The 27,569-nt window shown below is 43.5% G+C and overlaps 1 protein-coding gene across 9 annotated transcripts in view; it reads right to left on the reverse strand.

The window, feature by feature from the left end:
- Positions 1-27,569, reverse strand: part of PEX5L (peroxisomal biogenesis factor 5 like) — a 288,594-nt gene that overhangs the window by 74,625 nt on the left and 186,400 nt on the right. For 6 of the 9 annotated variants that reach the window (XM_029066471.2, XM_029066450.2, XM_029066427.2 and 3 more), the window contains 3 exons: positions 20,867-21,076; positions 8,659-8,785; positions 7,654-7,750 (listed from right to left, as the gene is read on the reverse strand). In XM_029066471.2, coding sequence (XP_028922304.1) covers positions 7,654-7,750; positions 8,659-8,785; positions 20,867-21,076 — 434 coding nt within the window. The remainder of the gene's footprint in view (positions 1-7,653; positions 7,751-8,658; positions 8,786-20,866; positions 21,077-27,569) is intronic. The other 3 variants (XM_029066482.2, XM_039913167.1, XM_039913166.1) reach the window with 1 other exon arrangement.

The raw sequence follows: 27,569 nt of genomic DNA on the forward strand, positions 1-27,569 counted from the left end.
ACTGATTGACTGATTGATAGAAAAGGAAGATTTGGTTCCACCACACCCTGACTTCTGTGGAATTTTCTTCTCTGATATTTTTCTTCCTCCTCTTCATTTATTGCACATACAGTAACTGCTGTATATGCGCAGACAGAATGTGTATTTTTTTTTTAAACTAAATGGCCAATGGTATGTTTGGATCAACATCAACTGGAGATGGGGTGCAGAGAACAAGCTGCTTCTGACAAAAATGCTCCCTGTCTCCATCTGTGGCACATTCATTCAACTTTTATATCTCTAGTGCAACAGATGGGAGGAAAGAGTGACATAAGACATCCCAGGGGTAACCGAGCTGAGGAAGAAGGGATGTGGAAAGCTAATGAGCTGAGTACCATTGGGACTCAGTTGTTTTTGCTAATGGCTAGATTGTTCTGCGGTTGAACTCAAGCTTTCACTGGCTTGGTCAGATGGAGTCCATGGATCAGAAGCAGAAAGGAACATCTATACAGAGATTCAACCATTCTCCCTCATTTCTCCTACTCCCTCTTGTTCTCTATGCACTTGGAACTGTACCCTTTAAGCACTTCATATTCACCCTACCCTCAGCCCCATGCACTTACGTGCATATTGGTAATTTATCCATTTTAATTCAATCATATTTATTGAGTGCTCACTATGGCTGGAGCACCGTATTAAGTGCTTGGGAGAGTATAATAAAACAATAAACAGTCACATTCCTTGCCCACAACAAACTTATAGTCTAGAGTAAGCTTGTTCATATTGATGTCTGCCGCCCTCTTTAGATTATAACTCCTTGTGGGCAGGGAACATGTAACAATAATAATAATTATGGTACTTGTTAAGTGCTTTCTATGTGCCAACCACTATCCTAAGGGCTGGGGTAGATACAAGCTAATCAGATTGGACACAGCCCCTGTCCCACATGGGGTTCATACTCTAAATCAACTGTATTTCATTACCCTATTTATTTTGTTAATGAATTGTATATCGCCTTGATTCTATTTAGTTGCCATTGTTTTTACGAGATGTTCTTCCCCTCGACTCTATTTATTGCCATTGTTCTTGTCGGTCCATCTCCCCCGATTAGACTGTAAGGCCGTCAAACGGCAGGGACTGTCTCTATCTGTTGCCAACTTGTTCATCCCAAGCGCTTAGTACAGTGCTCTGCACATAGTAAGCGCTCAATAAATACTATTGAATGAATGAATGAATAAATAAATCCCCATTTTATAGATGAGGTAACTGAGGCCCAGAGAAATTAAGTGACTTGCCCGAGGTCACTCAGCAGATACGTGGAGGAGCCGGAATTAGAACCCAGGTCCTTCTGACTCTCAAGGCCAAGCCATGCTCTATGCATTAAGCCACAGTGCTCCTATCTGTGAACTCTGTTGTATTGTACTCTCCATGAACTTAGAACAGTCTGCACAAAGTAAATATTAAATAAATATTATTGATTGACTGAAGCAGAAGAAATGGAAGTATAGTGAATAGGCTGGTGTAAGGTAAGGTAGGAGGGGATGAGCTGATTGAGAGCTTTAAAGCAGATGGTAAGGAACTTCTGTTTGATGTGGAGGAGGATGATCAACCATTCACGATTTTTGAGGATTGGGGAGATGTGGAATAAATGAGTTTTTTTACAAAAATGACAAACATTTTACAAAAAAGGAGCAGCCAGAAAGATAGGAGAATCAGGAGAGGACAGTGTCAGTAAAGCCAAGGTTGGATAATGTTTCTGGGACAGGGGTGGTCAGAGTGTAGAAGGTAGCTGAGAGGTTGAGGTTTAGGATTTTGCAGAGGTCAGCCCATACAGATCTGGTGGCATGAGCTATATTAGATATCATTGACTGAGAAGCAGCAGGTTGCTCTCTGTCAACCTCAATTGCAGCAAAATTGGTGGAATGGAAGAAGAGACAGTAGGGAGTTGTAAGGTGTGTTTTGTCTTCTTTGAAATTCAAATTTAATTCTTATTGATTTTTTTCCTGTGGAGCTGGTTTCTTTCATACATTTTTCTCTTCAGGGAAGCTATATTATTTCTTCCGGGAAGTCATCTTGATAGAGATGGAACTATAGTTGAAATCATGTAAATGGATATTCTGTCTGTCACCAAATCCTGTCATTCCTACCTTCACAACATCTCTAGAATCCATCTCTTCTTCTCCATCCAAACTGCTACCATGCTGGTCCATCTCTAATTATAGCCTGTCTTGACTACTGAATCAACATCCTCACTGACCTCCCTGACTCCTGTCTCTTTCCCACTCCAGTCCTTACTTCAGTTTTCTGCCTAGATCATTTTTTCCAAACAAATTTCCCCGCTCCTCAAAACTTCTTATGGTTGACCATCTACCTCCGCAAATAGAAACTCCTTACCATATGCTTTAAGGCACTCAATCAGCTCTCTCTGTCTCTTTCCTAACCTCACTAATCTCTCACTACAATTCCGCCTATGCACTTCATTCTTCCAATGCCAGCCTAATCATGGTACCTCAACCTTGTCTATCTCACCACTCGCCCCTTGCTCCCGTGCCTGAACTCCCTCCCCTTTCATGTCTGACAGACCACCACACTCGCCACCTTCAAAGCCCTACTAAAATTACATCTTCTTCAAGAAGCCTTCCCTGATTTGTACTAATAGTAATAATATTTATTAAGTGTACAGATGCAGAATGCTTTATTAAGTGTGGGAGAGAATACACAGGTGGAATTAAACTCTCATTTCCACATACTATTCTCCCTCCTTTGTGCTTCATTTGTACACTTGGGTCTGTACCCATAAAGCACTTTGATATTCATCCTACCCCCAGACACACAACGCATATGTACATATCCTCATACTCCGCGGTTTCATCTATCTGTAATTTATTTCAAAGTCTGTCTCCTCAAATAGATTACAAATTGCTTGAGGACAGGGATTTGTATCTACCAACTCTCTTGCACTGTATTCTCCAAGCACTTGGAAGAATGAGCTACTCAAGAGACTGAGTGTAGAAGAGGAAGAGGGCATGATTAAGCCTTGGGAGATATTCGTAGAAAAAAACAGCACCAACGAAAGGGATTAGAGAAGGTATAGGGGCATCAAGAGAGCCTGGAAAGTATGCTACTCCTGACAAAAGTACACAGTTTTGAGACAAAAATAGACAATGAAGATATAGGCAGAAGGGAGGATTCAAACGGAACAGAGAAGATTGAGATGGATATGATTAGGAGGAGAATGGTGAGCTTATTAAAATCACGTTCAGTGAGATGTTGAAGCTGGGAATCATATTAGAGGGAATCAAGGCGATAGTTAATGGTGAAAAAGAACATGCGTTAAGAGTAGACAGTTGGTGTTTGGCATTAACTTTGACTCATGTCTCTCATTCTACCCACATCTTCAATCTGTTACCAAATCCTGTCGACTTCACCTTCACAATATCGTTAAAATTCAGCCTTTTCTCTCCCTCCAAACTGCTACCATGTTAATCCATGCACTTTTCCCATCTCACAGCTAGATTACTGCATCAACCTCCTTACTGACTTCCCCACCTCCTTTCTCTCTCCACTACAGTCCATTATTTACTCTGCTGCCTAGATAAGTTTTCCACAAAACTGTTTGTTCCACAGCTCCCCACGCTTCAAGAACCCATCCACTTCAATGTCAAACACAAACTCTTTACCATCAGTTTGAAAGCATTCACTTAGCTTGCCTCCTCCCACCTTGCCTCACTGATTTCCTATTACTACCCCACACACTCTGCTCCTCTCACATCAGCCTACAGACCGCCTCTATCTTGCTTTTCTTGCTGCTGATCCCTTACCCATGTCCTCTCTCTGGCCTGGAACTCTGTTCCCTTCTATCTACAACAGACCTTCATTCTCCCCATCTAAGAAGCCTTATTAAAATCACATGTCCTCCAAGAAGCCTCACTGATTAAACCCTCATTTTCGCTAGAACAGTGCTCTGTATACAGTAAGTGCTCAATATATATCACTCCTTGATTAACTGATTTGGATTGCATTTCTTCAGAGTCTAATATGGGATTTAAATCCAGATCATGTGAAAATGAGGGAAAGATTATTCGTGTTTTAGATTTTTCTTTCAACCCATCAGCTTTAGTCAGCCAAGTCTACCGGTCTTCCTGTCTCTCAGCTTCTTACTCTTGGTACTTTGGATCAGAAACCATGAAATTTCTACCTTACAGGCTAGGATAAAAATGGAAGGAAATTTTGATTAAGTGGAATAGTGATGTGGGTGGCAGAGAATCAGCTAATCAGCCAGAGAAGCAGTAGAGTGTTAATAAGGCAAGTGCATGGTGGGTTTCTCTGGCAACCAATGACCCCAGTACTGATTCTACTCCCCCGCTACAAGGTATAGTGCATTCTACCTCCCACTAAATCTCATCTCCCCATGGGGGAAAACAGTTTGTTGCTATGCTGAGTTTTCCAGAAAACACAGATATCATTTGACTTAAAAGTTTAAGATGCTTATTCAGAAACATCATGATTTGTATTTAATAAGCTACAGTATTTACCAAATATACTTCAGGTAGGCAAATAGAAACTCTCTTTTGACTAGGGTCTGTTGGGTATCAACCCCTTGCTATGTTCTCACACTTCCTCTGGTTCTTTATGCTTGCTTCTCTGCAATTATTTGTTTGGAGGGTATTTGATCAATGATAGGCTAGTGTATGGATGTGATGGAAAAGACACAAAATCATTCAAGAAATGATAACCTCTAGATAGCACAAAGGAAAAACTAAATGGAAAACTGACTCTATGGTTGGTTATATAAAGAAAAACACGTGTAAGTTAAATATAAATAGTTTCTATAGGAGTCTGTCAAAAGATGTCCACCCTCTGGAAAGGGTAGACAGCTGCTCCAGTTTTTTTTTTTTTAACTAAGAAAAGTAAAAAGTACTGTCCTCAGTAACACCAATGTTAAGCTTTAAGACATAATGGCCCGAATCCCTGGAGTCTGGGCTAACTTGGTGCCATTAACTGTGGCCACTAGGGTTTTTGCTGTTATGGGACTGATCAAGCATAGTTATAGTGACCTGATCTGAAATCATTTAGGAAGAGTGCTCTGGGCTTGGCCTGGCCTTCTCAAAGGCATGTTTAAGCAGTGAGTGGTGGAGCTGCTATTTAGGCAGTAAGGAGGATGACCCCAGAGCTCATTTGTGGCCTTAGAACCCTCCCAGAGATCTGACTGACTTCCTGGCTTTATGGCATCTATGGTCCTTAAGCAGAACCAAACCTGCTAAATTTGGCCTGAATTAAGATGCTTCCCCTCCCTGCCCTCCATTACCAATCCCTGGGAGCCTTCCAACCTGAGTGAAACAAAAAGTGTCCTGTGGCTCAGTCCAGGGGGCTTATGGACAAAGGTGTGTCAGCTGGTTATCCTGATTCCAGGACCAGCCAGGCCAGTGGATTCTTCAGATGTTCAGGGGGCCACCATAAAGGCTTGAATACTGGCCTCAGTGCTTCTGAAATTTGTTTGGGTTCCAGGAATATGGTCTGGGGTATGTCTGAAGGCCTGACCTCAAGGTCTCGTGGCTTCCCACGGAGAAGCAGCGTGGCTCAGTGGAAAGAGCACGGGCTTTGGAGTCAGGGCTCATGAGTTCGAATCCCAGCTCTGCCACTTGTCGGCTGTGTGACTGTGGGCAAGTCACTTAACTTCTCTGTGCCTCAGTTCCCTCATCTGTAAAATGGGGATGAAAACTGTGAGCCCCACGTGGGACAACCTGATTCCCCTATGTCTACCCCAGTGCTTAGAACAGTGCTCGGCACATAGTAAGCGCTTAACAAATACCAACATTATTATTCCCACAGATATGGCCTATACAGAGAAAACATGGGTCTGAGGGTCAGGAGACTCAGTTTAGAATGCCAACTCTTCCACTGGCCTACTGTGTGGCCTTTGGCAAACACTTAACCTATCTGGGCCATGATTTCCTTCCCCATTAAACAGGCAGAGGACAGACTGTGAACCCTTGGAGGAAAAGAATGATATAGCCTAGTCACATAATGTTGTGTCTACCTTAGAGCATAATAAGCCTCTAATAGATGTCATAATTGTCATGATAATAATGTCGGTATTTTTTAATGTTTGTGCAGAGCACTGTTCTAAGTGCTGGGGTAGATATAGGGTACTCAGGTTGTCACACGTGAGGCTCACAGTCTTAATCCCCATTTTACAGATGAGGTAACTGAGGCCCAGAGAAGTTAAGTGACTTGCCCACAGTCACACAGCTGACAAGTGGCAGAGCCTGAATTCAAATCCATGAGCTCTGACATCCAAGCCCGGGCTCTTTCCACTGAGCCACGCTCCTTATCTAGCAAATTGGATGGGACACAGTCCCTGTCCTGCATGGGACTCACAGTCTTAATATCCATTTTCCAGATGAGGTAACTGAGGCATGGAGAAGTGAAGTGACTTGCCCACAGTCAAGCAGCAGCCAAGTGGCAGAGCTGGGATTAGAACCCACGACCTTTTGATTCCCAGGCTCATGCTCTACCCACCACACCATGATATTCTCCCGGCCCCCTGGTTTCTAGAAACATGTAAGCTCATTGTGCGCAGGGAAAGTATCTACCAACTTTGTTTAACTGTACTCTCCCAAATGCTTAGTACAGTGTTCTGCACACAGTAAGCACTCAATAAGTACCATTGATCATGGTGATGCTAATTATTCATGTGCTGGGGGTGAAGCAGCATGGCTCAGTGGAAAGAGCACGGGCTTGGGAATCAGAGCTCATTAGTTCGAACCCCGCTTTGTCGCTTGTCAGCTGTGTGACTGTGGGCAAGTCACTTAACTTCTCTGTGACTCAGTTACCTCATCTGTAAAATGGGAATGAAGACTGTGAGCCTCACACGGGGCAACCTGATTACCCTGTATCTACTGCAGCGCTTAGAACAGTGCTCTGCACATAGTAAGCGCTTAACAAATACCAACATTATTATTACTATAACTGGTAAGGTGCAGATGATTTGTATTGATAATGCTTAGTACAGTGCCCAGCACATAGTAAACACTTAGCAAATACTAAAATTATTATCTGCGGAATTTGCCTTTGGCAGAATCCTAGTTCATATATTGGTCTTCAGGAGTATTTTCCAATCTGCTTGAAACTCCAGGAAAAACAGCAAATAATGCACTAAGTTCTCTTCATTGGAAACTTGACACATTATAGCACTTTACTGTTAGACCTTTTTAAGAATCAAGAGAATTGCATTGAAGAGGCAATCAGAACTGGAAAGCCAAAACAACATTCCCAACATTCTCAGCCTTCAAAATAAAAAAAAACAAAGTTCAAATGAATCATGGTTCTAATCACTCATTCACTGGCACTTAAATTAGCACTTGCCATGTAATCTCCCTCTTTGAGTCTTGCCACATAAAACTGGGGTAGGATAGTTTCGTATTGTAAAGGTTAAGGAACAATGAATGACAGAAAGAAGACCTGTTCACAGTGAATTCATTAACACATTTTTTCATCCAAATACCTAGAGAATTACTTAGCAGTGACAAAGGAAACCTCATTCATTCTCTCTGCAGTAAATTGGGACTCTTAAAATAGATCAAGATTGCACATTTGTTAATGATTATTTTCTACTCAAATGAGAATGAGTTCATTAAAGACTCAGGTGAGAAAACAGAAAGATTTCTTTACCTGGGTTGGAGTTGCTAATTCTAGTTCTGAAGTTGATTCCGAATTCAGAGCCCCCCTTCCACTGGCCAGTTCCAGCTGAGATCTGTTTTCTGAGGACCTAATAAGGGATATAAGAGATGGACACATGAATTATTTCTACTTTGAGAAATATAAGGTGCAGCTTCCAAACAGAGCTGGCAAACGTAGTTCTAGACAATCTGAAAGTACTCCTATGGGAATTATAATGAAGCAGGATTTTTTTTTTGGTACAGTAAAGTCATTATTGCTATAATGAATATCTATTAAGTAGCTTCAGTGTTGTAGGTGTTTTCTCACTGATTCATTTAATCATGTGCAGAATAAATAACAGAATTCATTTTCTCCATTCAGAAAAAGTAAAATACAAAACCATTCTGGGGTGCTAGATATTGTCTCTTTATAATTTTAAATTAAAGCCAGTACCATTAAACATATAGCAAAAGTTATTTCAACTATGGGAGAGCACTGTGATTCTTTTCCTGCTTGGTATGCAAGTAATCACAGAACAAAGAGACATTCTCTAGTCTATGAAACTTGAAATATTTTGAAACTCAGCTGATCAAGAACAGTGATGTCACCAATTGGATATTATTGATAATACAGAGAATATATGACTAATAATAATAATAATAATGTTATTTGTTAAGTGCTTACTATGTGCAGAGCACTGTTCTAAGCGCCGGGGTAGATACAGCGTAATCAGGTTTTCCCACGTGAGGCTCACAGTTAATCCCCACTTTACGATGAGGTAACTGAGGCATAGGGAAGTTAAGTGACTTGCCCACAGTCACACAGCTGACAAGTGGTAGAGCGGGGGAGTTGAACTCATGACCTCTGACTCCGAAGCCCAGGGTCTTTTCCACTGAGCCACACTGCTTCCCGATGATTGTTGAGATCACAGAAGATTTGAAACTATGTTTTCACATCCCAAATGAGTAAGGATAAACTTTAAGATGACTTTTTTTCTGAAAACAAAATTGACATTACCATAAAATCTCTTTCGAGCCAGTCCTGGATGATGATGGCTTTCTTTCTGCCACAGGATGGCCCTTGCTGTTCCGGTCTCCATGAAACTTCACCTCATCCCATTTCTCCACTTGTGTCTGGATATCGACTAATAAAAGAAATGCGGGTTTTAAAAAGCAATGGAAAGTCAGAAGGTTTTTGGCCAAGTCAACATGGGACACACCTTCTGTAATGAAAATACCTCTTTTAGATCCAAGTGAGCCTGGGGGAACTCCTGGAGATGAGCAAGGAGCAAGCTAATCAATTTCTCTGTTCTCAGTTTCCTCATGATAAAACAATTCAGTCAATCATACTTATTGAATGCTTACTGTGTGCACAGCATTGCACTAAATGCTTGGGAGAGTACAATATAATAAGGTTGGTAGACACATTCCCTGCCCACAAAGAGCTTACAGTCTAGAGGGGAAGACAGACATTAATATAAACAAATAAATTAGATATTGATAATTCACCCTGACTTGCTCCCTCTATTCTTCCCTCCTCCAAGGCCCACAGCACTGATGTACATAGCTGTATTTTTTTTAACATTCATCTTTCCAGCCCCAGCTCTAAGCTCGATGTGGGCAGGGAATGTGTTTATTGTGGTATTGTGCTTTCCCAAGTGCTTAGTACAGTGCTCTGCACCCAGTAAGTGCTCAATAAATATGATCGAATGAATAATTTGTATAAGCCAGAGTTTAATTTATTCCAAAAAACTTAAAAAAATCAGTACAGATGATTAACTGACTCATCTTGCCACGGGAGCCATTACGGATTGCTTCATATGACAGGGGAAAAGGGAAAGAGGAGGAAGAGGAGGGGGAGGCAGTGCTTTGCAGGAAAGTAATTCAACCCTTTCTCTCTAAGCTGTTAGACTTGATAAGGCAGGCAGATGATCTCGGAAGTCAACAGCATGATTGTCATGCAAATCGAGCCCCTGTCTCAGCACTGTGGCAGATAAGAGGAGAGTGGGGACAACAGGAGTGCTATCTGGTTGTCATTCCCTCTCTAGTGCATTCTTCATAGCCAGAAGGGTCAAACAGGGATGCAGAGAGGGTCCAGGCCTTTTGAATTCATTCCACCTAAACATGATGGGGGAAGAAGCAGCAGGGCCTAGCTGCTGTTGTTAGAAGGTCCCACTTCAGTGGGGAACTCTTCCAATGCAACAGACTGTGAGGATTAGCCAAAGTCCTTGAGACAGTCATTGAGGATTGGCTGAGTGAAAATGACTGCAGCTTAGTTGCATTCACCCAAGAATACATGCAAATGACAGTAAACCATTTTGCCAAATCAATCAGACATTACAGAATCACTAAAAATCAAAGAATGCAGAGCATATCAGTCTGCACTAGAAAGCTGTATCCACATCCAGAAATCTGGGAAATAGTGTGGCCTACCAGAAAGAGCAAGGGCCTGGGAGCCAGAGGACCAAGGTTCTAATCCCGGCTCCTGCACCTGTCTGATGTGTGACCTTGGGCAAGTTACTTAACTTCTCTGTACTCTGAACCTCAGTAACCTCATCTGTAAAATGGAGATTATAGCAAACTTGGCTGTGAGACTCATAGGGTATTTAGCAAATACCATTAAAAAACCCCAAAAGACCCCAAAAGACCAGAACTCAAAAAACCTCTCTCCCAGAATCTATTTTCCAGGAAGCACACTTACCTAGTATACAACACAGTAGGAAATAGAATCAAGAAGCCCAACAGCTCTTTTTGGAGACTGTCAGGATGTGATAGCAGAAGAATGTTGAGGCTACAGACCAAACTATAGGCCTATGGCTGTGTGACATCTCTGATTCTTTGAGCCTGATGGAATTCCTGATTCTATCAGTGTCACTCTCGAGTTCTACTTGCCCTCAAATAGCAAAATTGGATTACTAACTGCAAAGCCCTAGGAGAGGGTCAGACTCCTATAATTTTTTTTAATGGTATCTGTTAAGTGCTTACTATGTGTCAGGCCCTGTACTAAGCACTGGGGTAGATACAAGCTAATCAGTTAGACACAGTCCATGCCTCACATGGGGTTCACAGTCTTAATCCCCATTTTATTCATTCATTCAATAGTATTTATTGAGCGCTTACTATGTGCAGAGCACTGTACTAAGCGCTTGGGATGAACAAGTCGGCAACAGATAGAGACAATCCCTGCCGTTTGACGGGCTTACAGTCTAATCGGGGGAGACGGACAGACAAGAACAATGGCAAACAGCGTCAAGGGGAAGAACATCTCGTAAAAACAATGGCAACTAAATAGAATCAAGGCGATGTACAATTCATTAACAAAATAAATAGGGTAACGAAAATATATACAGTTGAGTGGACGAGTACAGTGCTGTGGGGATGGGAAGGGAGAGGTGGAGGAGCAGAGGGAAAAGGGGAAAATGAGGCTTTAGCTGCGGAGAGGTAAAGGGGGGATGGCAGAGGGAGTAGAGGGGGAAGAGGAGCTCAGTCTGGGAACGCCTCTTGGAGGAGGTGAGTTTTAAGTAGGGTTTTGAAGAGGGAAAGAGAATCAGTTTGGTGGAGGTGAGGAGGGAGGGCGTTCCAGGACCGCGGGAGGACGTGACCCAGGGGTCGACGGCGGGATAGGCGAGACCGAGGGACGGTGAGGAGGTGGGCGACAGAGGAGCGGAGCGTGCGGGGTGGGCGGTAGAAAGAGAGAAGGGAGGAGAGGTAGGAAGGGGCAAGGTGATGGAGAGCCTTGAAGCCTAGAGTGAGGAGTTTTTGTTTGGAGTGGAGGTCGATAGGCAACCACTGGAGTTGTTTAAGAAGGGGAGTGACATGCCCAGATCGTTTCTGCAGGAAGATGAGCCGGGCAGCGGAGTGAAGAATAGACCGGAGCGGGGCGAGAGAGGAGGAAGGGAGGTCAGAGAGAAGGCTGACACAGTAGTCTAGCCAGGATATAACGAGAGCCCGTAATAGTAAGGAAGCCGTTTGGGTGGAGAGGAAAGGGCGGATCTTGGCAATATTGTAGAGGTGAAACCGGCAGGTCTTGGTAACAGATAGGATGTGTGGGGTGAACGAGAGGGACGAGTCAAGGATGACACCGAGATTGCGGGCCTGAGAGACGGGAAGGATGGTCGTGCCATCCACGGTGATAGAGAAGTCTGGGAGAGGACCGGGTTTGCGAGGGAAGATGAGGAGCTCAGTCTCGCTCATGTTGAGTTTTAGGTGGTGGGCCGACATCCAGGTGGAGACGTCCCGGAGGCAGGAGGAGATGCGAGCCTGAAGGGAGGGGGAGAGGACAGGGGCGGAGATGTAGATCTGCGTGTCATCTGCGTAGAGATGGTAGTCAAAGCCGTGAGAGCGAATGAGTTCACCGAGGGAGTGAGTGTAAATGGAGAACAGAAGAGGGCCAAGAACTGACCCTTGAGGAACTCCAACAGTTAAAGGATGGGAGGGGGAGGAGGCTCCAGTGAAGGAGACCGAGAATGATCGGCCAGAGAGGTAAGAGGAGAACCGGGAGAGGACAGAGTCCGTGAAGCCAAGGTGAGATAAGGTATGGAGGAGGAGGGGATGGTCGACAGTGTCAAAGGCAGCAGAGAGGTCAAGGAGGATCAGAATGGAGTAGGAGCCATTGGATTTGGCAAGAAGGAGGTCATGGGTGACCTTAGAGAGAGCAGTCTCGGTAGAGTGGAGGGGATGGAAGCCAGATTGGAGGGGGTCTAGGAGAGAATGGGAGTTAAGGAATTCTAGGCATCGATTGTAGACGACTCGTTCTAGGATTTTGGAAAGGAAGGGTAGTAGGGAGATAGGACGATAACTGGAGGGGGAAGTGGGGTCAAGAGCGGGTTTTTTTTAGGATGGGGGAGACGTGGGCATGTTTGAAGGCAGAGGGGAAGGAGCCCTTGGAGATTGAGTGGTTAAAAATAGAAGTTAAGGAAGTTAGGAGGGCAGGGACGATGGTTTTAAGAAGGTGAGAGGGAATGGGGTCCGAGGCGCAGGTGGAGGGGGTGGCACTTGCGAGGAGGGAGGAGATCTCCTCTGAGGATACTGCAGGGAAGGATGGGAAAGTAGGGGAGGGGGTTGTTGGGGGGGAGGGGAGAGGCGGAGGGGTGACTTTGGGGAGCTCAGACCTGATCGTGTTGATTTTCGTGAGGAAATAGGTGGCCAGATCATTGGGGGTGAGAGATGGGGGAGGGGGAGGAACAGGGGGCCTAAGGAGAGAGTTAAAGGTCCGGAACAATCGGCGGGGGTGACGGGCATGGGTGTCGATGAGGGAGGAGAAGAAGCTTTGCCTGGCGGAGGAGAGGGCAGAGTTAAGGCAGGAAAGGATAAATTTGAAGTGTGTGAGGTCGGCTTGGTGCTTGGACTTTCACCAGCTGCGCTCAGCAGCTCGAGCATAGGAGCGTAGGAGGCGGACGGAGGAGGTGATCCGGGGCTGTGGGTTAGTGGAGCGAGAGCGGCGGAGGGAAAGGGGGGCGAGAGAGTCGAGATGAGTAGAGAGGGTGGAGTTGAGAGCGGAGACCTGATCGTCGAGAGTGGGAAGAGAGGACAGGGCGGCAAGGTGAGGAGAGATGCTATTGGAAAGACGGATGGGATCGAGAGAGCGGAGGTCTCTGTGGGGCAGTAGCGAAGATTTGCAGGGGGAGGGAGTGTGAGAGATGAGGCAGGTGAGAAGGTTATGGTCAGAGAGAGGGATTTCAGAGTCAGTGAGGGAGGAGATAGTGCAGCGGTAGGAGATAACGAGATCGAGGGTGTGACCGAGTCGGCGAGTGGGCGCGGTATGGTGGAGGAGGAGGTCGGCAGAGTCGAGGAGGGATAGCAGGCGGGCGGCAGAGGAGTCGTCGGGTACATCCGTATGGATGTTGAAGTCTCCGAGGATCAGAGTGGGCAGAGAGAAGGAGAGAAGGAAGGTGAGAAAGGGGTCAAGGTGGTTGAAGAAGTCATTTTACAGATGAGGTACTCATTTTACAGATGAGGTAACAGGCCTAGAGAAGGGAAGTGACTTGCCCAAGGTCACACAGCAGGCAAGTGGTGGAGCTGGGATTAGAATTCAGGTCCTTCTGATTCCTAGGCCTGGACCTCTATCCACTAGGCCACATTGCTTCTCAGAATTGAGGACGGCATGGCCTAGTGGAAAGAGCATGGGCCTGGGAGTTAAAGGACCTGCCTGGGAGTTAAAGGACCTGGATTCTAATCCTGGCTCAGCCACTTTTCTGCTGTGTGACATTGGACAAGTCAGTGAACTTCTCTGGGCTTCAGTTTCCTCCTCTGTAAAATGGGCACTCACTTAGCCTAGTCTCCCTCCTATTTAAACTGTGAACCCCACGTAGGAAAGGGACTCTGTACAGCCTGATTAACTTGTATCTATCACAGCATTTAGAATAGCATTAGAAGAGTGCTTGACACATAACAAGCACTTCATAATAATAATAATAATATATTGAAGTTAGGTTGACCAGGTAGGACATGTGAGAAGAAAGGATGACAGAAGGATGCCCAAACAGCTGCTGCACTGTGAGCTGAAACTGAGAAAAACAAAGAAAGGACAGATGTAATGTCTTAATAGTACACTGAAACAAAGCCTTAGACAAAGCTGCATTTCAGCAGAAAACTGGAAGTGGTTGGCCACAGATAGACTGGCCTGCTGTACTGCAATCAAGGAAGAAGTCGCTATTTTTGAGCAGAAGCTTTATAAGCACTGTGAGAAAAGGAAGCAAAAGCAGTGTCATCTGCTGCAAACAACAAGCACTATTACACAAGGGACAGTCTTTTTGTGCACACAAAGCATGTCTGGGATCACGGGCCTTATCACATTGGCCTTATCAGCCACAGTAGCCTCCTTCCATTGGTGAATTTCATTGTCAGTGTCATTGTCTTCTAGTATAGATAGTTGTAACTAACTCTAAACGGTGCTTTAGAGACCCTCTCTTGGAATTTCTCCATTACCTCAGATTATTCTTAAAGACATGGATAGAGGAAATCCTTCTGCAATTCAGAGCTTCAACCCCCTTTGAATGGCTTAGAAAATGCCATGCTTCCTGTAGGAATCTGTGAAGAGGTGGGGAGATAGGGAAAAAGGCAAAAGAGAGGGAGGATGGCTGGAGGCCCCATTTAATATGCTGTCTAATCCTTCGGGGAACAAAGATCCATATCAAGCTAAGCTGACAATGATACATGCAAACTGAACTTTTCAAAAGCACAGACATTACTGGTAAGGGTTGAAAATGTAAAGTGGATCGATCATTACAAGTGTAAATGGAGAGATGGCAGATAGCCCCTTGTTGGGCAGGGATTGTCTATCTGTTGCTGAATTGTACTTTCCAAGTGCTTAGTACAGTGCTCTGCACACAGTAAGCACTCAATAAATGCAATCGAATGAATGAATGGATGTGGCTGGTCTTCTTTAACAGGCTTATAAGACACATTTGAAAGGAGGGACTTTTGGGTTCCCATCCTGATGGCTTGATTTGTATGGTTTCCACTTTTTAAATTTATGAGCCAAGGTGGCAACATTCCATGCCTACATTTATGTTATAAACCTTGCAAATATGCATTCAGACTGTGTGGACTCTTCTTCAGGGAGGAGCAGAGGTAAATGAATCCTCATCTAGCCTTTACTCCAGGCACATATTCCTTGCAACTAAAAGGCAGTGAAAGGTCAGTCCAACCTCAGCTGGATACCTATGCTTCTTTACCTTCAAATGAAGTACATCATCTATAAAGCTCCGAGTCTAAACCTAAGAAGTGTGTTGGTCTTGAACAGTGCCTCCAGCAAAAAGATGTCTGATGGCAGTATGAAAAGGATTTCCTTTTAAAAACCTCCTCACTTGACTTTCCTCATAGTAATAATAATGGTATTTGTTAAGTGCTTACTGTGTGCCAAGCACTGTTCCAAGAGCTGGGGTAAATATAAGTTTATCAGGATGTCCCATGTGGGGCTCACCATCTTAATCCCCATTTTACAGATGAGGTAACTGAGGCACAGAGAAGCTAAGTAACTTGCCCAAAGTTGCACAGCTGCCAAGTGGCAGAGGCAGGATTAGACCCATGACCTCTGACTTCCAAGCCCATGTTCTTTCCATTAAGTCATGCTTCTTCTCAATAGCTGGAGATATATATGTATAAATACATATATATATTTGTTAAGCGCTCATTTTGTGCCATGCACTGAACTAAGCACTGAGGTAGATTCAAGCTAGTCAGATTGGACACAGTCCAAGGTTCTCCATGGGGGTCACAGTCTTAATACCAATTTTACAGATGAGGATACTGAAGCACAAATAAATTAAATGACTTGCCCAAGGTCACACAGCAGACAAGTGGTGGAGCTGGGATTAGAAACCACTTCTTTCTGACTCCCAGGCCCATGCTCTATCCAGTAGGTCACACTGCTTTTCCTTATGTAAATGTTTGCTCTCCTGTTTCTGACTGAGCAATAATTGGCTTTCACTTTCTCCATTAACAGAAATGCAGGGATTATTTCCAGGTCATTCTGTAGGAAAAAAAAAGCTCAACTCACCTAATCAATGTGTGTTGGGAGAGCTACAGGGTCAGGGCTGGCTTCTGACAGTGAACAAGGTAAGTGGAAGCTTTGGGGTAGCAGGGGAGATAGAGAGCCACTTGACCTTCCCAAGAGGGCAGCTGCCAGGGACTTTCCTAAAATGGCATCAACCGGAGACAATCTCAAGATGACAGCCACCAGATCCATGCCAAAGATGGCAGCTGCCAGGGACTTTCCTAAAATAACGGCATTAAAGCATTCTATCTTCTTGCCCCTTCCTACCTTACCTCATTGATTTCTCACTACAATCCAGTCTACACATTTTGCTCCTCTAACACCAGCCTATTTGCAGTACTTCAATCTCTTCTTTTTTTGCCACTGAATCCTTGTTCACGTCCTTCCTCTGGTCTGGAACTCCATTTTCCTTCATATCCAAGAACCTACCGTTCCCCTCAACTTCAAAGCCTTAATAAAACTGCCTCTCATCCAGTAGGTATTCCCCAACAAAGCCCACAATTCCACTATTCCCTTGCACTTGGATCTATACCCTCCAAGTACTTGATATTCTGTGAGCCCCACGTGGGACAACCTCATTCCCCTGTGTCTACCCCAGCACTTAGAACAGTGCTCAGCACATAGTAAGCGCTTAACAAATACCAACATTAATATTATATTCTCCCAACCTTCAGTCCCACCACAGTTATGCAGATATTGGTAACTAATTTTAATGTCTGTCTCACCCTCTAGATTGTAAATTCTTTATGGGGCAGGAACATATTGACCAATTCTGTTATAATCTACTCTCTCAAAAGCTTAGTACAGTGCTCTGCACACAGTAAGCACGCAACAAATGCCACTGTTTGATTGATTGATAGCATTGACCAGGGACATTCCCAAGATGGTGGTCCACAGATTCTCTCACTGTTGTGGCTGCTATCTGGGTCCTCTTGTAATATGGCATCCATTGCCTCTGCTGCCCCTTTGACCATCCTATTATGATGGCACAGCAACAGTGAAGGTGGCAGGGGAGTCTGGTTGGCAGCTATGGGCATACAAGTTTTGGGAGTCCAGGGAAGGCCAGATAGTGTGACAGTTTTTGAGTCACTCACAGTCCTAAGTGGGGTTGGCCACTTGGTCAGGGATCCCATTCTAAGGGACACCATTGTTCCCAGAGTGAAACTCCAGGTGGTAAGAGCCATTTGTTCAAGAGGAACCTGGCAGACCTGAGGCGAAGGGTGGGAGTCGCTGTTCTGGACAGACCAATGAGCTCAGCTGCAAATGCCACCTGTTTTAGAGGTCAGCGGGAGCTACTAACTGTCATATTCAATCTGTCATCACATCCTGTCGATTCCACCTTCACAACATTGCTAAAATCTGGCCTTTCCTTTCCATCCAAACAACTACCATGCTGATCCAAGAACTTATCCTGTCCCACCTTATCTATTGCATCTGCCTTCTCGCTGATCTCCTGGCCGCCGGCCTCTTCCCACTCCAAACCATACTTCATTCTGATGTACAAATCATTTACCAATAAAAGCATTCAGTCCATGTCTCCCCACTCCTAAAGAACCTGCAGTGGTTGTCCATCCACCACTGCATCAAAGAGAAAGTCTTTACTATTGGCTTTAAATCAGCTCGCCACATTGTACATCACCTCGCTAATCTACTACTCACACTCCACTGCCCTGAAGCCAGCTTACTCTCTGTGTCCTGCCCATATCTATTTCACTGCCAACCCCTTTCCCATGCCCTCTCCCTAGCCTGAACCTGCCTTCCCCTCCATATAAGCCAGGCCACCACTCTCTCCACCTTTAAAGCACATTAAGGTCACACCTTCTCTAAGAGGCCTTCCTCGATTAAGCCTTCTTTTCCATGTCTCACTCTCATTCATTCAATCATATTTATTGAGCACCTACTGTGTGTAGAGCACTGTACTAAGCATTTGGAAAGTACAATTCGGCAACAGATAGAGATGAACCCTACCCAACAACTGGCTCTTCTGCTTTGTCAATGTACTTGATTCTGTGACCTTTGGACATTTGATATTTGCCCACCCCCAACCCCATAGCACTGATGTACATATCTTTAAATTATTTATTAAAAATTACTTATTGATTCATATTAACATCTATCTCCTTCTAGACTGTAAGCTCATTATTGGCAGGGAACGTGCCCGCTAATTCTGTTGTATCATACTCTTCCAAGTGCTTAGAACTGACTGTCATTGATTGATTGAAACTATTCAACTTAGGTGAGATGATCTAGTGGTAGCCATTCAATTCCTCTCTACTTATGGTTACTGTTTCAGCTATTCATAAATAATAATAATGATGGTATTTGTTAAGTGCTTACTATGCACGAAGCACTGTTCTAAGGATTGGGGGGAGTCAAGGTGATCAGGTTGTCCCAGTGGGGTTCACAGTCTTAATCCCCATTTTCCAGATGAGGTAACTAAGGCACAGAGAAGATAAGTGGCTTGCCCAAGGTCACACAGCAGACAAGTGGCGGAGCTGGGATTAGAACCCACGTCCTCTGACTCCCAAGCCCATGCTCTTTCCACTAAGACACGTTGCTCGCACAACAACAATAATGGTATTTGTTAAATCAGCCACTGTACTAAGCACTGGGGTGGATACAAGCAAATCAGGTTGGACACAGTCCTTGTCCCACATGGGGCTCACAGTCTCAATCCCCATTTAACAGATCAGGTCACTGGGGCACAGAGAAGTGAAGTGACTTGCCCAAGGTCAAACAGCAGACAAGAGGTGGAGTCAGGATTAGAGCTCATGACCTTCTGACTCCCAGTACCATTATACCATGGTACTTCTTATAGTGGAGCTGAGTGAATCATCAGGAAAGTTATTTGTCCATTTCCAACAGTCCATTTAATTTTATGATTAATCAGTCAATCAATCAATAGTATTTATTGAGCTCATTCATTCATTCAATTATATTTATTGAGCACTTACTATGTGCAGAGCACTGTATTAAAAGAAGCCCCACTGCTTCTCATTTACATTACATATGCATTTGCCTACTCCATGCTATAGACTCCTACTTCAGTCTTCAAGTGCATGGTACTTGACGATATTCGTAGATTATTGGGTTTTCATCACTAAATGCACCTAATGAAGGCCTTTTTACACTGGAACTGGGTTCTGTACAAAGCCGCTAAATAAATAGAATCTTTTTAACACTAACTGTATTTACTTCTCCTAGTAGCAGGGAAGAAATAATACTAGTCATTGTAATAGTAGTGAGAAGCAGTGTGGCTCAGTGGAAAGAGCCCGGACTTGGGAGTCAGAGGTCATGGGTTCTAATCCCGGTTCCGCCGCTTGTCAACTATGTGACCTTGGGCAAGTCATTTCACTTCTCTGTGCCTCAGTTACCTCAGCTGTAAAATGGGGGTGAAGACTGTGAGCCCTACAAGGGACAACCTGACTACCTTGTATCTACCCCAGGGCTTGGAATAGTGCTTAGTGCATAGTAAGTGCTTAACAAATGCTAACATTATTATTATTATTAGTTGTAGAAGTAGTAATAGTAATAATGGTAGTTACTGAGCTCACACTGGTGCAATGTACTCTAGAGAAGCAGCATGGCTCAGTGGAAAGAGCCCGGGCTTGGGAGTCAGAGGTTGTGGATTCTAATCCCAACTCCGCCACTTGTCAGGTCTGTGACTTTGGGCAAGTCACTTAACTTCTATGGGCCTCAGTTACCTCATCTGGAAAATGGGGATTAAAACTGTGACCCCCACGTGGGACAACCTATTATTTACCTTGTATCTACAGAGCACTTAGAATGGTATTGGCACATGGTAAGTGTTTAACAAATACCAAATTATTATCAAGGGCTTGGGAAAATTCAGCAGACTGAAATAAAATGTTCCTTCTGCACAAGAAGCTTACATTTGATGGGAGGTAGACATAAACTTATTTCCAAACAGCGTAATCAGAATAAAATATGGAATGTACACTTGAATAAAGACATATTGAATTGAACAAATATATATTCCCAAGTGCTGATGAGAGACCTCAATTCAATCATAACTTCTAAAGACAGCTGATATATCTTATGGTGAGGGGAGCTAATCAAGGAGGGCTTGTTGGAGGAGGTGGGACTTTAGGATTTTGAATATGGAGAGAACTGTTATAGCCCCTTCTAGATTGTAAGCTCGTTGTAGACAGGGAACATGTCTACCAACTGTTATATTGTACTCTCCCAAGTACTTACTATAGTGCTCTGCACACAGTAAATGCTAAATAATTACACTTCAACTATTGATTGATCACAACTCCCACTCTCTTCTCCATTTGATTTGCACCCTCTATTCACCCCTTTCTCAGCTCCTCAGCCCTTACATACATATCTGTATTGTATATTCACGTCTCTCTCCCTCTCTAGACTGTAGGCTCGTTGTGGTCAGGGAACATGTTTGCCAACTCAGTCATACGTACTCTCCCCAGGGCTTAGTACAGTGCTCTGCACACAGTAAGTGCTCAATAAATACCATCGATTGACCAATTGATCGATTACTGGGTTTGGGGAGGGAGGGAACTACAAGCACGAAGAAGATCTGTGAGTGAGCCATCAGAGGGGAGAGTTTCCAGAGTGTGGTGCAATCAGAAGGTTGGCTTGGAAGGAATAAAGAGAGTAAGGTGGAGAGCAGAGGTTGAAGAGATCAGATTTGTAGGAAAAGTTGAGCTGCAGCAGATTAAAGTGAGAATTTTACCTCAGTTCTTACCTAAATCGAGTGATGCTGTCTCAGGGACTCTCACAGCCTGTCCTCTCTGCTCAGCTTCTACACTCATCAGGTCTGACCCATCCACCTTCTTCTTGTGGGTTGAAGCCTTTGAGCTTTCACCTCTGGAAGTAGTCTCTAACTTCTTTGTTTTGTTTTGGATTTGTAAAACAGGCTCACTCAGGTCCAAGAGGTCTAAACCTGTTGACAGTACTATCAGAGATATAAGATGTTAAGGGAATTCCACTTATTTCTATTAAAAATGATTATTTTCTTAGTACTTTTTATCGGAGACAAAATCCTCATTGATTTATGGCCTCTTCAATGAGTTTGCAGTTGGTTTGCAAAGACTGATGGAATTTAAGGTAGAGCTTTGCTGTGTTTTCCACGTCTGACATGGAACAACCCAGTTTCAAACTGGGGCTTGATAGGACTTTAACCACTACAAAATACTGAATGAAATCAAAACCTAAGATTGAATCTGAGTTTTATTACTGTGTGCTACAAAGGTTTATTTTAGGATTCAGTTTTCCTGCAAACAGATAAATCTCTCTCATACAGGGATAAATTCCCAACAGATATTGGGAGATTCTATCTACGTGAGCATTGGTAAATTTAATTATTTCTGGAAAATTTCACCTTTCAATATCTACCAGGAAAGCAACTTAGTTAATACAGTACTTTTAAACATAACTACTTGCCAAAAAATTGGCTAGTTTTCTAGTTCTGCTCAATATATTTTTCTTACACTCTTTAAAACAGAGGAAAACATTTACAGTTTTTCATGCATTTACAGATCTTTCTTTAATTAAATATCTGACTTATATTTACCCTAGAGTTGTATCTGCTAACATATCGTGTAGATGAAATAAACACACTTTCATTTGACGGATGCATATTTTCATATAATCTTTAACACACTGTAAACTGGGCTAGACTGTAAACTTCTACACTTGTGTAAGATTCTTGCGGGCAGTGATTCTGACTACTTAGTTCTGTTGTAATCTCTCAAGGGCTAAATACAGTGCTCTGTGCACAGTAAGTGCTCAATAAATAGAGAAGCAGCGTGGCCTAGAGGAAAAGAGCAGGGGCCTGGGAGTAAGAGAAGCCGGCTTCTAATCCCACTGCTTGCTGCTTGTCTGCTGTGTGACCTTGAGCAACTCACTTAACTTCTCTGTGCCTCAATTTCCTCATCTGTGAGGCGGGGTGTTCTGGGAGAGATGGGTCCATGGTGTTGCTATGGGTTGGAGATGACTCAACCATGTAAGACAAGACAAAATGGGGATTAAAGCTGTGAGCCCCACGTTAGACTGTGTCCAACCTGATGAGCTTGTCTCTACCCCTGTGCTTAGTACGATGCCAGGCACATAGTAAGCACTTAACAAATACCATTAAAAAATAAAAAAATAAAATGAATACCATGGATTAGCTGAACCAAACTAGACTACATAGCTGACAGCCTAAAAAGACGTCACCTTTTCTTGAATTTCAATCACTTAATGGGCAGGGAACCTGTCTGTTAATTCTGTTGTATTTAATACAGTTCTCTGCACATAGTAAGTGCTCAATAAATACGATTGAATCAATGAAAGAGCTCAATAAATACTATTGATTGATCGATTGATTAATCATAAAATTAAATGGACTGTTGGAAATGGACAAATAACTTTCCTGATGATGCATTCAGCTCCACTATAACAAGTACCATGGCGTAATTGATGGGTCACAGGCCTGGGAGTCAGAAGGTCATGAGCTCTAACCCTGACTCTGCTACTTGTCTGCTGTTTGACCTTGAGCAAGTCACTTCACTTCACTTCTCTGCACCCCAGTGACCTGATCTGTAAAATGGGAATTGAGACTGTGAGCCCCACGTGGGATAAGGACTGTGTGCAACCTGATTTGCTTTTATCCACTCCAGTGCTTAGTAGAGTGGCTGGTTTAACAAATATCATTATTATTGTTGTGCAAGCAGCGTGGCTTAGTGGAAAGAGCATGGGCTTGAGTCAGAGGACATGGGTTCTAATCCCAACTCCACCACTTGTCTGCTGTGTGACCTCGGGCAAGCCACTTATCTTCTCTGTGCCTTAGTTACTTCATCTGGAAAATGGGGAGTAAGACTGTGAGCCCCAAGTGGGACAACCTGATTACTTATACCAACCCCAGTGCTTAGAACAGGGCTTGGCATATAGTAAGTGCTTAACAAATACTATAATAATAATAATTATTATTATTATTTTAAGGCAGCTGTGAAGATAATAAAGGCCAAATTTGACCCATCCCAAATGTTTTTAATTGCAGGAGATCAAATGGAGTTCCTGTAGTCCCACTCTTCCTCTTTTTAACTTCTGCCAGATTTGTTAGTTTGTGTCAGGAAAGGAGCTGGCTTTGGTAGCTGGGGACAGGGGTGGCAGTGGCTGCCTGATGATGGCCAGGAAGACAGGGAATGTGACAGACCTGGAAGGGAATTACCTATTATCCACCTACTGTAAGATTGCCTAGAAGATTTTACAACCCATCAATCAGCATTATTTCTCTAACAAAAGTCATCTTTAAATTAATTTTGAAAACAGAAATTGCCTGAGGTCAATTAGAACTGGTGAATTCTCAGCTTGCAAATACACTCACTTTTCCCTTCCCAAATTTTGGATAGTTTCTCCCCACTTCTAAGATCATATGTTACCTGCCACAGAAATCAGAAGAGTTTGACTGAGTTTGCATGTCAGGCCACTTTCTGCTAAAGATTAAAAAACAGTTTGATTCACCTAAGGTAACAGGAAACATCTCAGGGAGCAGGTCTGGAAGGGAGATATCTCTTCCCTGGAAAATAACTTGTGAAAAATCCCTTTTTGGCCCCTATCTCAGAACATCAGGAAAGTGGAACTTAACTTGTCTCAGTCTTTCAAGCACAGCATTTTTTGAGGTGGGCAGTGACATTCCATTTTTAGAGTAGTGGAAGCTAGGAGACATATTTAGCTGAGAAGAAGCTCTTGAGCTGGGGAAATGAATTGGTTTGCAAAGCTAAGATAGAGAGGTTATATATTTAAAACTCATGTAGGACAAAAGGTTTAAGTGGCTATCACTGTCACATGCCCTGTAAGCACTGGGAATATAAGAAGACAATTTTCCAGCCTGCTGTCATACTGGCAAGATTCCTGAGAGAGAACAATATATTTTCCTTATTGCCTAAGGCAAGAGATAAAAGCCATTCAATTTTCCTAGACTGGGGCTCCCAGTGCCTTGTGTTAAATGAAACCCCAGAGATTATCATGATCAATGATATTTATGGAGTGCTTACCTTATGCAGAACACTGTACTAACTGCTTGGGAGAGTACAATATTTTATTTTCAATTCCATGAAGAGGTGGAAATGTCACATATTCTTAATGTTATTCAGTGGCAAATTGTAAAGAACTATTCTACTTGTGAGAAAGAAATACAAGTGCCATGGAATAAAAATTTGTGTAAATAGTGAATACTCTCTCTCCCTTCTGCACTGCTTTTGCTCTTGGATTTGTCCCCTCTACTCTCTCCACCCTAGCCCCATGGCACTTGCGTACATATCCGTAATTAATTTTAATGTCTGTCTTCCCTACTAAACTGTAGACTATAAACTTTTTGTGGACAGGGATCATGTCTAACAAATCTTAGTGCCTAGTACAATGTTCTGCACACAACTAGCACTCAATAAATATGACTGTTCGATTGATTAGTGAATTCAAATGATTACCCTCATTACTTGAAACATTTTGAGAATAAAACTAGGTTTCCAACTATGACTTAGAAAAGCTTATCTTTTCTCTTTTTACTTCCAGGGTAGGTTTCATGTTTCCTGTGCAATTTGCTCTTAACCCTCTACCTCCTTTCTCTTTTTCCTGCAAATATGAAACACATGCTTAGCCCTAACAGGTGAGTGGAAAGATTCCCCCGAGGAATCACAATTTCAAAAGGCTTAGAGAGACTGGCTTAGCCTTTCATTTTTTTGGAAGAAGATGAATTGAGTTCCAGGGTTGTGTGCTATTTGTGGTCTTTTAGATAAGACTTTAAAAAACAAGAGCCTTACTGTTCCATACAACAGTATCATGATAGATATCAAAAACCTAAAGACACCCAAGGGTCTGACCCGGAGATCTCAACCCAATTTTATGTCCCCCTGAACCCCACAAGTTAAAGGAGAGCTTGACTTGACCTCCTTGCTTAGAAGCCATCAAAAGTATGCCTTTGGCATAAAAGGTATCCATCTCATTCAAAGGGCCTAGGTTGAGCAAAGTAAGGCCAACTAAAGTACTTCCAGCAAATAACACCCTAACCTATTAATTCGTGCAAGATCTCAGGCTATCACTAAGTGCTTGGAAAAGATAATGGGTCCCTAGGGAGATGAAAAATTGATGGGTGAACAATTCTCTGCACAATATCACTTACTAGACTATGCTGCCTTAGGTTTGATGCGAGAAAAAGGCCCGGCACAGGTGTTCTAGAGTCACAGGGACTGTGGAGGTGACAGGATGGGGGTAGGGGTGGCGGGAGCCGCAGCAGCTGGTAGGATCCCCAAGCACATGGGGCTGGGGACGGGGTGCACCATCTGTTTGCGAGGCCAGCTGCTGTCTCTCCAGTTGACAGCAGCCACAGACCTGCCTCTCCAACTTAATTTCCCCGCCCCCTGAACAGGCCCCCAGCTGTTTATCTGCCTCATCTGACTGGCAATGTTCCCCTGCTCCCCAAGGAGCCATATCACTCACCCCTAAATCAGTGGATAGAGTACAGTAGTAGAAAGAGCACAAATCTGGGAGTCACAAGGACCTGGGTTCTTATCTGGGCTCTGCCACATGTCTGCTGTGTGACCTTGGGCAAATCATGCCACTTCTCTGGGCCCCAGCAAGCTCATCTGTAAATTGGGGATTAAGACTTGTGAGCCCCATGTGGGACAGGGACAGTGTCCAACATGATTAGCTTTACAGAAGCAGCATGGCCTAGTGGATAGAATACGGGCCTCGGACCTGGATTCTGATCCCGGCTCTGCCACTTGTCTGCTGTATGACTTTGGACAAGTCACTTCACTCCTCTGTAACTCATTTACATCATCTGTAATATGGGGATTAAGACTGTAACATGTGGGATAGGGACTGTGTCCAGCCGGATTAACTTGGATCATCCTCAGTGCTTAGAACAGTGCTTGGCAGACTGTAAACTCTTAACAAGTAGTACTATTATTATTATTATTGTTATCATCCCTCCTCCCCACTGAAAGCCTGCTTGCCCTAGGGGGAACAGGGTGGGGCAGTAGGTGAGGGTGGAGGCCATTGGTTACTTCCAGTACTGACCTCGTACTCTAATGATGTCTTATGGCACCTTTAGAGGAAGTGAGCAGAAGAAATGGAGTGGCACAGAAAATCATAGCCCACCTTCCCTCCCACTCCCAACCCCCCTTGCCCCTTTGTTCCAGTGCCATAGGTTCCCCCCAAGTCAAATTGATAATAATAATAATAATGATAGTATTTGTAAAGCACTGATTACATACTAGGCATTGTACTCAGAACTGGGATGGATACAAGCAGATCGGGTTGGACGCAGTCCCTGTCCCATGCGGCGCTCACAATCTCAATCCCTATTTTACAGATGAGGTAACTGAGACACAGAGAAGTGAAGTGACTTGCCCAAGCCCATTTGCCACTGGACCTAAAAGCACCTGGTGCAACCTCTGTACCGGAAAGAGGAAGGGAGCGCTAGTAAGTGGGCTGTTCAGTAGAACAAAGGATCCCCCTCACCTTGTACTGTGGCATGAGCTGTAGAATGATTCAAGGATCATATAGCTGATGACATTACCTAGCAACCAATCCCAAAGAACATGGGGGAGAACTCTGCCACTGCTAGGGAACAGTGAGATTCCTTAGTGACCTTCATTTCCTAACAATGGTATACTGAAGAAATATCTAAAGGCAAAATAACAGGCCCCTTGTCTTATGGGTAGTAATGTCTGAAATCATTAGCCATCAAGGAGAATGGAGCAGAACAACTACAGAAAAAAAAGAAATATCAAAAGGAGGTGGATACTTGGCAGGAGTGTTATACTGCAGCATGGGACTGAAGGGTTCAAATTGGACCAGAGGAAATTGTGGACTGTGTTGGGAAGTGTGAGTTAAGGACTTAAGAAACTTTGATGGAAAAAAAAGATTAAGTAAAATAACAAATAAAAATAATAATTACAAAGAAATAAAAATCAGCTAATCAAGGATAAGTGAAAACAAAATATGGAGCAGAGGGACCACTGCAATAAAGTCAGGAATAGAGGAAGCTAAGTCAGTCACCAAATTCTACTGATTCTTTCTTTACAACATCTACAAAATCCAATCTTTTTCTGCTATCCAAACTACCTTTCTACTGTTCTCTCCCAAGTGCTTATGAGAGTGAACTGCACCTATTGTTAAAGAAATACTACCGATTAACTGAGATAGAGAAAGAAGAGAAGGTGAAGAATGTCATTTAAGTAGACTTGACAGAAAGGGAAGTTTTGCAATTTATATTAGGAATTCCTAAATTTTTTTGTGATTCACAATCTGCCGTAAATACTGTGAGAGGGTCAAAGAAACTGGTAGCCTTCTTAGGTCAAAGTTTGGACTGAAATGCTCTCTGGGTTAATAATAAAAACTTAATTTTGGTTTTGTCAGTTTATATAAGCCATCTTCTGTTGAATTGCTCTCCAGATACTGAT

This window comes from Ornithorhynchus anatinus, chromosome 1 (assembly GCF_004115215.2).
Source record: "Ornithorhynchus anatinus isolate Pmale09 chromosome 1, mOrnAna1.pri.v4, whole genome shotgun sequence".
NCBI lineage: Eukaryota > Metazoa > Chordata > Mammalia > Monotremata > Ornithorhynchidae > Ornithorhynchus > Ornithorhynchus anatinus.